This window comes from Phasianus colchicus, chromosome 20, assembly GCF_987193195.1.
Source record: "Phasianus colchicus chromosome 20, bPhaCol1.hap1.1, whole genome shotgun sequence".
Lineage (NCBI taxonomy): Eukaryota > Metazoa > Chordata > Aves > Galliformes > Phasianidae > Phasianus > Phasianus colchicus.
The window spans coordinates 3857600-3869136 of record NC_143455.1 but is presented as its reverse complement, the minus strand read 5'-3'; the positions used below and the strand labels follow the sequence as shown (position 1 = coordinate 3869136).

Here is an 11537-nt window from a genome sequence, read left to right as displayed (position 1 = left end):
GAGCCAGGATAGAAAGTTATGTATTACTCTCATATACAAGTTAATTTTCCTTAGAAGGAGTCACTGCATCAATACATAGGTTTGGAAGTTGTTTTATAGATGCAAACGCTTACCCCTGTGCTTCATCCTGTCTAAGCTCTGACCATCACACTGCCCTGGGGCTTTCCAGGCCATAAGCTGCTTCAGGGTGGAACCCAGTGGCTTTGATAACTCCAGCAAGCATCCCACTGAACACCACATCAGAATGGTCACTCTGCACTTCCACGCTATTTAAGCATTTTGAGAACATAAGTTCGATGTTGAACAAGTAACAGAAATGAAGCAACTCTAAGACTGCTGAAATTTCCATAAAAGACAGTAATACCAACATGCATCACTGTTTTACCCCAATTGCATGTTTGTCCTCCTCATCTATTTTTTCCACTGTTCAGATTAGACTAAACTCTATTGCAAGCTTATCTAGGAGAACTCACACTGACAGTGTGACTCTGCCTGGGATCATTCACCACCAGGCCAACCAAGACACTTCAAAAGCTAATTAAAATCTGCACAATTATAAGGCAAACTATTCCAACTCTGGTACACTGCAGAAAACGGACATCAGCTACATAGCTGATGTTCTTTGCTAACTAAAGATGCAGAAGTTACTTTCCTCGCATGCTCTTCAGCAGCACACGTGGGAAGTTTGAACAAAACCAGACTGGCCTCATGGAGCATGAGCTGCCTGTGTCCCTGCACATTCAGCTGCAGTTTGTATTTATTCTCTCATAGGAAGCAGTCTCAGCTGCCAAGCAGAGCTATGAACTCATATATCATACTCTTCTCTGCCTCTGGCTGTACATCAATAATGTGTAAAGCTATAAATATATGTAAAAAATAAATTCATTTGTACACGTAGCTCATACACACCTTGGTGTCCTGCTCTTCTGGAAGGATGACTCTAAACAAAAACAATGCTCTCCTATCCTGCAAGTGTTACGATGAACAGAATGACTCTTGAGGTTTTAATACAAAGTCCATTTAACTTGAAAATGGGGGGGGTGTTTTTTTGCTTTCTTAAATCTTATCTGAATACCATTCAACTACATCATGATTAGTCCCTTGCCTACTCACCAAAAGCTTTGCCTTACACAGACTCTCAAGCTTTTCTCATTGATCTCCTATTAGAAACAGTAGTAATTCAGAATTAGACAACTTTCAGTGTATTGTTTAAACCAGTTTAAATGGATTCTTTAGCTACAAAGAACGTGTTTTAATTTTCTTTAATAAATATATGTCTTCAGATATATAGTATTTTATAGTTCCTTGTGCATCTGGTCTCATATCTGCCTGTTAGGGTCTTCCATGTCACCAAATATGTTTACTGGCTTTTCTGAAGATACTTTTTCCTCAGTTGCAAAGAATTTTTAAAAATCATTTCCATTACATAATTTTGGTATGAATGCACAGTCTCTCCACTTTTTCCACAGTATATCTCACCCCATTCTTCATAGTATAACTGTTCGAAGATGGGGGCAAAAGAACATCAATTCTCATCACACCTTATGAAACTTTTAAGGAATACACAGTAACATCATTATCCAGGACACTTGGGAAGAGACAAGATAAAATCATCCTCTTCTTCCTTAATGGTCCACCTTTAGTGATGGGCCTTTTAACCACACTGAGACTTCATGATCTCGCTTCAACACACAGCATCTGGAAAACACTTAAATCACTACAAGAAAGCAAGGGGGTGAGAACTAAGTAAGTTGCCTTAAGAAGTGTGTCCTAGATACAGGGTGTCCTTGTTCTAGCAATTTTTGATCAATTTTGAGTTCAGGATTTTAAATCCCAAATTTTATATAAAAAAACAAAAAAGTATTACATGGTGATAAGTCACATGGCTGTGCTAGGATTTCTGTCACTGGGAGAGGAAGACATGCCCAAGGCTATTCCACTAAGCTCTTCACACCATCAAAAAGCAACAGAGTGAATGCTGAGCTTTATAAGAAATGACCACTGTGTTACAGATGTTAAAGAATAGCCATGCAACTATGCATTGCAAACCAAAAAAGTGCATGTACACTCCATTTCCAGATGAAACGAGTGACAAAAACTCAGCACAAACTGCATGAAATTCAAATCCTTCTTCCTTTGTCCTTTCCTTATTTGAGCTAAGAAAGATTTCAGATTTTTTTTTTTTTATTTCCATCTCTCCTCCCAACTTGCCCAAGAAGGTTTCTTTCCAACATGCTTTTCTGCTCCAGTAATAGAATCTTGACTACTACTTCCCAACACATGGTTTGGTTTGATTTATGAATGCTTGCTGTTAAACTGGAAGCTCTTCTGAGATCACAAGCTACTACTCAACACAGCTTTATAGCATGGTGTTTTCTAACCAACAAAAAGAAACGAAGTTATCCCTGGCTTTTAAGGGATGAGCTTCTGGGGTGTGGAAAAAAAAAACCCAAACAAAACAGGAGACAGATTACCTCTCCTCTTGAGGTCAGTGCTTCTAAGCTTTCAGAGACACCAATCTCTGAGCCAGGCCCTGAAAGATGAAGACTGGAAGTGTCCTCAGGTTAGAAGCAACACCAAGAGTGGTAACAGGTTTGTGTTGTGGGTTTTTGTTTGTTTGTTTTTGCCTCTGAGATAAATCATGTCTGAAAAGTATTTCATCCTGAACATAAACATTTGACTCACATTTTCCCCCAATCACTGCAAGATGCCAAAAACTCCATTGCCTGTTTGGTTTCACACTTTAACCAGTAGCTCAGCCTCAGAGAAGAGTTTAGATCTACAAGAGCAAAGGAAGTGCTGTGGGCTGCCCTCCCACATCTATGCTGTCTCTTTCTTACCTCCACTTGCCATTCCAGAGGCACTGAATCAGAGATGGCATACCACAGCAATTAGGGCAGCACATCTGAGAATTTAATGCTTTTAACACTTTGGCATCCAGCTCCAGTATTAGATAAAAATACTGACAATTTTGAAGACCCTTCCATTGATGGCTTTGCTCTCTTTCCTGGACACAATCAAACATAACTCTACAGCTACTCCCAAATGGCTTCAAGATTCCCATAACATTGCACAACAGTTCCAGAGTGAACTGGCTCCATGGAACTTCCTTACTGCAATATGAGAGTGAGTACTCAACATTGCTCTCCACAAATGCACTTGTTCTCCCTTTCTTAGTATACTAGCAAAAATAAAATCCAAAGAAAAAAAGATTTATGATAACCTGAATACCTACAGGAGACTCTTTCCAAATAACTAGCTTGCCCACAGCTTGCAAATCTCTGTAGGAACAGAAGGAATCAATCAGTCCTTGCCTTTGATCTAAGGAGGCTTGCATCTACAACCTGTTTTCTCATCCCTTTCATTTTTCCTAGAAATGTTTTCATGATGGAGTTTGTTACAACAGAAGATTAGCTGATGAGCTTCCGCTCCTTGCAGACTGGGTAAGGTGTTATTGTGGTGCAGCCACTCCCCCTGCCTGCTTACAGACACTGCTCCAGCTCTGCTTCTGCACTGGTTTCATCCACAGATGCTTTTTTTGGTTCCTTTTTGATGTAGTCCTCACATACCCATAGAAGCTTTTACAAAAGTAACCAAAAGGTGAGTTGTACTGGAGTTTAAAAAAAACTCACACAAACTCATTTAAATGTGTCAGCTTCTCACACCAGCCCAAGCCAAGGAATTGCTAACAAGCTCAGCATGACAACATCCACCATGAATAAAAGACAATAAGAAAGAGCTTAACTGACTCCTCACCATCCTCCTTTCACCAGCATGGACCAGGGAAGGACTGGAGTGGGGGAAAAGAGAGGGGGATGCAAGAGATCTCATTTTCAGGCACCATCCTGAGCAGCTGGCAGAGTCACTGGAGGGACTGAGCTGCTGCTGGAAAGGAAACAAAGCAACTCCTCTGCCAGATTAAAGGGAAGCAGTTAGAGTTTATCTGGACTATGGATCTACTCAGCATCTTTCATCCCATGTATGACAGCTCTGAATGTCTGCTTAGCATTTACCAGCTCTAAATGTTACTCATGGACAAAAGAAAACACTGTTTTGTCTGCTGAATGACACTAAGACAGAAGCACTGCCTGGGAAACTGCAGAGTCATGTCCTTAAGATTAATTGCTAATTCATTCTGGTGTAAAGTCTTCCCCCTCCCTATCACTAGGCAAGAAAAACCTTACATTTTCTGTAATGGCACAATAAGAATTATTGGCATTTGGCAGTGCTGTCTCTCATGCATTAAAGGGGGAACCCTTCTGAAGGCAGTGCCTTAGCTACCAGAAAGATGAAAGAGCAGCTGGTGTGTGCATCCTGCCTACCTGCACACAATTACACGGCTTATGTGGATTTCATCCCAAACATAAATCAAGTTTATATCACCTGTTCTTGAGGTGATACTTGAGTCTGGATGTTCTGCCAACATTTACGGGAGAAGAGAAGGCACGAGCTTCTCTAAATGATTTCTGTACTTACACAGGTGAAAAGTGTGCCAAGCAAAGGCAATTAGGGCCCAAAAATAAATCAAAATGGATACCTAATGAAATCTGGTTGCAAACTTTTCCCAGATATTTTTAGTAGATAGAGAAATTACTTCCTGTTATGAATAAAATTAATGATTAACGCGGCCAACCCTCATAGCTCACTTGTAATTTGCTTAAGTATTATTAGTACTTTTTAAAGTAATTGTTTCTTCTTTAAATAGAAAATCAGCTGGACTGAAATCTTACAAATTACAGTTTTTAAAGAAAGCAAACGAACAACTTAATTATTTCTTACTAAAAAAAAACGCGTGCATTTTCAGATTTCAACAGAATCCCTGCCTGCTTCACTGCCACCAGCACAGTTGGTTGCTCAAAATAACAGGACTTTCTGCTCCATACATTATGTCGAAGCGTGGCAATCTAGTACTTAGAAATAAAAAGCACAGAACTGTGCTTTTCCCCTCATCTTCCCTGCAGAGTGCCACCCACCCCTTTTGGCCCTGCTCCTTCCCACACCTGACAGAAAAGGACAGGGTATCATCTCTGCTGTCTCCCATGTTTTCCCTTTGGTAGTCAGCCTCAGCCAACCCATGCTCCACAAGTGCTCTGTTCTCCCATTTTGGAGCATTCTGCAAAGCTGCAAAAGAAACTTAACTCTCATGAAAAGTTCTCACCGAGCGAAGCTCCCTAAGAATAATGTGCTGCAGTTTCAATCATGTGAAATACCTCTGGATCACCTATTTTCCTTTTCTTGCCTTTGCTAAATACACCATGTTAAGCACAGCCGGGGTCAAATCACACAGATGCCAAAGTTCCAGATTCTGGATTCCTGATGGAGGTGTACTTTGTACTTAGATTTAGCATATCACTGAAGCATAAATACAAGGGTAACTTCTGCTCATATCAAGAAATGCCCTTCAAAAAAAAAAAAAAAAGGAGCTCATGACAGTACCTACAGTGTGCAACAAGAATTCACAAAGCTTAGGAACCAAGAACTGAAACATCACTACAGATACAGCGTAAACCCTTGGCTTAGCTGTGTTATTTTGTATTTTGTTGTACTTCATCTGTAACTTTACCCAAACTTCATAAAATAACTGTTTGATTTTCCTCTGCTCCCTCTTTATGCCTTCAGTTTCACTGCATATTTGTCCAGCAGTATCAGATCAAGTTTCTAAAATACCAGCTTGCATCCACCTTACATAAAACCCAAGTCTGGTAGAAATGCAGTGAGGAATGAAAAGCAGTAAGGCACGCACTCGATGTGCTTATTTATAACAAACTAACTTATACCAGTCAGTTCTCCCTTTTGATAATGTGCTGCAATGCTCTGTAAAGCACTCCGTTTGGCTCTCCCTCATCTCACTAGCACTCCTCAGCCCTTTCAATGCTCCAGCTACTTTAAAATGGCCATTACAGGCCTCAATACTAGAATGTCTTCTTGGGTGAATCTGCTATGTGCGAAGCAGCACGTGAAGTGTAGGCCTGAGCTTTCCCAGGTACTGCTGATTTATGGGCCCAATTAACAGATATCATTAAATAAAAACATCAGACACCTATCATCAGGCATGACTGGAATACAGAAACAGAGCCTGAAAGTTAACCTTCCCTGGAAAACAGAACAGAAAGCAAAAGGAGATCCAGGCTCTACACACAAATGAGGACACGGCCTAGAATGGTCCAGCCATCAGCCCAGGCCTGTGACAAAACAATCTGAGCAGTCTTTCCAACCATAACAATTCCACAGTGAGCTATGGAGCGATTGCATATACCTGTTACAATACTTCTTTCACACTTACAACAGATCCTCATTTTTCTACCACCTCTCTGTAATCACCTTACCAGTCCCAAGTGCAATTCGTGACAGATAGAGAAAAATCACTAAGAGGTGCCACCTCTCCTTCAACCCGCAAACTTTGCAAAGCTGATTATCCCTGCAGCCATTAATGCCTGCTCTGGACTCCAGGACTGACAGCACCTTGTGTGGTATTTTTGTTTTGGTTTTAAATCATCTCTCAGCTTTCCAATTTATCAGCAAGATGTGACCCAGTTTTGCTGATTGAAAGGAAGCTAAAGCTAGGAATGTCAGAAGATTATCCTCATCTAAATTAAATCAGCATCACCCAGATTAAATGGGGAGAAAGAACACCTACAATCACTGATAAATCAGATACTCCACGACACAAACAGAAATATTAAATATAAGCTTTAAATACAGTCTCCACACCTTGTGTTAATGTTGTTGTGGGACCTCTGGATCTGGAAGTATCGTTTTCTCTCAAGTTATTGTGCTCTGTTGTTATGCTGCATTCCCACAGTCTTTAACAGTGAATTGCTCCAAAGTGGTTTTTTGTTTTTTGGTTTTTTTTTTTTTGAAGAGCACAGTAAAAAAGGAGATGACAAATTTGCACCACTTAACTTGGAGTACTGCAATTACTCTTGTGATTATAGGATCTGACAATCATATGATATCTAACCACTGCAATAAAGCTACACTTACCTCAGTAAATGCACACACAGACACACTGAAGCCCATTCCTACACTGTGAGAACACCAGGGATGCACTCTAGGATGTTTACTTCTCCTTACCTGAGCAGAACAACTGAACAACCAGGCTTCCAGTGCATTTTTCCACTCTAACTATAACCCAACATCACAAGTTCCCAAACAGGTCATATCTTCGTCTCCAATATTTCTGGGCTTCCAGAAACACACACTTCTCTTACAACTATGAAAGTACACTGAGCTTGATATTCACAAATTAAACAGGAAAGTCGCATTTCTCACTGTCCAATGGACATAATTCCTTTCGTGTCTTCAGTTCTTCTCTTCCATAAACTCACAAACAAAAAAGTGATTGTGAGTTTTCCATCTGCTCTTTTATAAAAACCATTTTTCATCTTTTTAAAAAAGCCACTGCATCAGTTTTGGAAATCCAACATGCAGGGGTATTTAAAAGAAAAAAGATACTTAAAAGAAAAAGATACAACTTCAGAACTGTTTCTGTATCCCCCCCCCCACAAAAAAAACAACACCTTTTCCTTTCAGAACAGCGTTTTGGAGCTGTTTGGAGAATTTGGAGTGGAGAATTCTCTTCATCTCGGCACAGTAAGTTTATAGCAGCAGACAGAGGTCCCAGCTGCAGTCAGAAGACACACAGGAACACACATGCTTCCTTGTGCCTTACAGGCTGCAAATATGTGTCCTTGATGCCACTTTTGCTGATGGATTTGCCAAAGTCTATATATGCAAGTTAGTAGTGGTGACTCGTCCACATCCATCCAAAGGAACAAAAAGGTACTCCTGACTAATAAATCACAATACTCTCCTAAAGCAAGATGATTTAGTCATCATTACACAAACCAGTATTACAGAACACGGTGCACGTGACAGTCTTAAGATTGGCCTAGGACATTCAAATACATGCAAACATGACTTGTGGACTTCTCGTGGAAGCCACAAACACGATAAATATTTTCAAACTAGGTTCCACAAGGAGGGAATCCGATAACGTAGGGGGGTTTTAACTGTATTTTTTGTATTTCTGATGACTGCTTTCCTGCTGTGCATCATCCATATAATGCCCTTCTGTTCTTCACTGCAGAATCTGGCACTTTAATAAATTACCACTTGCAGAAAAAGGAATGTGCTCATTTTAGCACAGAACACCAGATGCCCAAAATGGAGAACAACTTTGAAACAAGAAAGAACAGATTTCAGAGCGTAAATGGTATTACTATTATAGAGAAAGTAAATTGGCCGCCGTGTACTAGTGATTACAGCAGCCATCTCTAAAGAAGCCCCAATCATCCTTAGCAAGAAGCATAAAAGGTTATTGACACGTGGTTTAAAAAGCTGCAGCAATAAGAAAAGGATCAAAAACATAAAACAAAAAAGACGGAAAAAAGAAAGAAAAAGGGGGAAACAAACAAAACATGGAGAAAGAACATTTTGAACATGAAAAATAGATCAACTTGTACCAGCAACAGAAAACACCCTGGGGCCACTCCAGTTCTCATTCTTTCACAAGCTGCATTTTTATCAACAAGAGGAAAATGAAGCAAAATTGCCATCACGTTGTGCTTTACCTCTAAACCTTTTCTCTGTCTCTCACAAGGCTTCAGTAATTATTTAGATAGCACCACAGGCAGTGATACTGTCATGGGAGCCCTGGCAACTGCGCTTACACAAAGGAATGTGGAAGAAATGTGTAGCTGGCACTGAACTTCATTTACTGTGGTGCACGTGTAGCACATCTCAGCTCTCATTCAAGACTGGTCTCCCCAAGCTCAGCATTCTTTTATTTAAGAAGATGTGTTTAGCTAGCTGTATTTCACACATACCATTAATACAAAAACCATGGAAGGAAAGTTGCACAATCAGGTGCTGTTAAAAATCTTTCTACACCTCAGCCTCCTCTGCTCCCCCTTCCCATCCAAGAATGACAAAGAGCAAACACCTTACAGCACAGCTGGCAAATTAGATGGATGGGGCTGAACGGATGCAATTTCACAGTTGCAGACTTTGAAATTAAGTCAGGGAATGCGGCATACAGCAATTGGACTGACTGCCCCAGTGCTGTGCGAGGAGATGGCAGTGCTGCCAGCATTCAGTTCTAAAACCAACATGCTCATCTTAGAATTGTACCTGGAAATGATCCAGCTTAATTTACTCCCGTTCAAAATACCAGCATCAGCATTTTGCAAAGGATAATACTTCCAGTTCAGCATTCATTTTCAACCAGAGAAGCCAAAATAATCAAACAAAACTACTGATACCAAACACAGAGATAATCAGAGTTTATCTAAACCAGCATTACAGCTGTGGAGTGGATCATTATGACCCATAGGACACACAGACAAAAATAAATTTAAAACAAAACAAAACAAAAAAAAACAAAAGAACCCCACCCACACCCACATCTACTCATAGGCAGCCATGGTATGATCTCCTTGGAGTAATGCCTGTCAGAAAACAACTGATGCTGTCTTAAATGAGAAAGTTTTTTTCTTTTTTCTTATTAATAAAGACTGAACACAGTGGAATATAAAGCTGTCCTTGTTATTTTTTCTGCAATGGCCTTGCCTTACAAAGCATTGAGAAACACTGCCGTAAGCTCCCTGCTTGCCTGCCAGACAGATGAGTTGAGACTGAGTGCTTTCTTCCTACACACATTGCCCAAAGTAATTCTAATTTCAAATAATCCACCTACTGGAAAAATTTTAAGCCATCCTTAAGGAGAGGCTTTTTTAATATAACCGACATCCACCTGAATGCTCATTTTTTGCACATCTATTGAAAACATTAATGGACTTATAATCAAGTTACCATGGTTCATCATGGTACTGCACACCAGCAGGGCTGTGGTAATTCATCATCTTCACACCCAGACCATAGTAATTACAGAGCACTGAGCTCCACTTGGAACAGCAAAGGAATTTCAGGCCACAAGATGCAAAATGAATTGCTTTATTGTGGATTTGCTGTAGTGTAAGGATGTTCACAGTGTTCCCTTCATCTTGATGCACTGTAACCCACTAAGCTGCCGTGGCTGGATTGCAGTTCTAAATGCTACAGCTTTCAAGGAAGTCACTTTGTAAAGATTTATTCCAAATATTTCAAACTATTTCTTAACGTTTTTAATCTTACTTTATACCAAATCAATCTCAAGACAAAAAAAAGCAGAAAACTGCATCATTCAATAATCACTGCTGACACAAAAAGCAAAGTCCCAGTGTACCAGCCAGCCCAGCCAGCTACCCCAGGTCACAGGTTGGCCTGCCTCAATGCAGGCAAGCCAAGACTCTTACCTGCTTGGGGCTCTATTGTCTTGTTGGATCCTGCATCCATAAACACAAACCGTCCACCGCCAAAGTCTTCAGCATAGTCAGAGAGGTATAGCAGTGAGGTATAATCAAAAGAGCCATATGTCACCTAGGAGTAAATCAACATTATCAGTTATGTTTATACAGACACTACATACATATAATGAACTAATATTTTACCTTTGTTACTTCTGTCCTCAGAGCTCCCATAACTAAAGAAACACCCCTGCTGATCTCTGTCATCCTACATGTACAATCATAGAATCATTTAGGTTGGAAAGACCACTACGATCACCTAGTCCAGCCATCAGCCCATCCCCACCACGTTTACTGAACAGCCAGTAAAAAACGTTGTGTCAGAAGTTACACCTGTGCATCATATCAAAGGCTCAGATCTCTTTCAAGAGAGAATTTCTCCATAATACTGACAATGATGCCCAAAACCAGTCCTTACATAACTAATCCTACCTGCTGGCTAATCAGCCAGAGGAAACCTCACTTTTTACTCTCTTTCATCAGCTGTCATTCATGGTAACAGTCAGATATTGACTTTCCAAATAATTACACATTTGCTGCGTGGAAAAGAGTAGATGTTTGAAGGTTTTAAAACAAAACCTGGAGGAACATAGCTTTCAAAGTCTCTGCTTCCTCTCAGCCTACAGACCAAAAAACCCATTTTTAACAGAATGACTTTCATTCCTGTTAAAGTATTATTTACGTATTTTGTTCACTATGCAAGGCTGAAGGTGAAGAGAAATATTATGTATTAGTAGCTTCTCTCCTCACATTACCACTGAGTTTAGCTGGCTTCTGAAAGTATTTCCTTTTCATATCTATGCCATCTACAATTTAAAAGATGCTTAAAAGTAAACAGCTGTATTCTCAAATGTCTTTACAGTGTATCACAACTCAATCAAGTTCTGAATTACACCAATCAGGGAAACGCACAGAGCAGCAGTACTGTATAAATATATATCATCAGCAGAGTGTTTTGTCTGACCTGGTGACTGTTAGAGGTAGGTGCTATTTCTAAGCTTAGAAGTTGCCTGAACATTTTTATTTTTTTTTATTTATTTTTTTTTTAAGTTACACTCATTACTGCCAGTCATATTTTGGCTCAACATCAGCTGTACAAATTACTCTGTAAGGGCAACGACTACAGAGAACACAGCAACAGATGGCATAAAACGACATTTTCATTCTTACTCATTTTGTTATTTTGACCAA

General features: G+C 39.9%; 1 protein-coding gene across 3 annotated transcripts in view; it reads right to left on the bottom strand.

Moving 5' to 3' along the window:
• The window catches only part of OGFOD3 (2-oxoglutarate and iron dependent oxygenase domain containing 3), a 34244-nt gene that overhangs the window by 2760 nt on the left and 19947 nt on the right, over window positions 1–11537 (bottom strand). For all 3 annotated transcript variants that reach the window (XM_031599221.2, XM_090122148.1, XM_090122147.1), the window contains one exon: window positions 10296–10419. In XM_031599221.2, the coding sequence (XP_031455081.1) occupies window positions 10296–10419 (124 nt within the window). The remainder of the gene's footprint in view (window positions 1–10295; window positions 10420–11537) is intronic.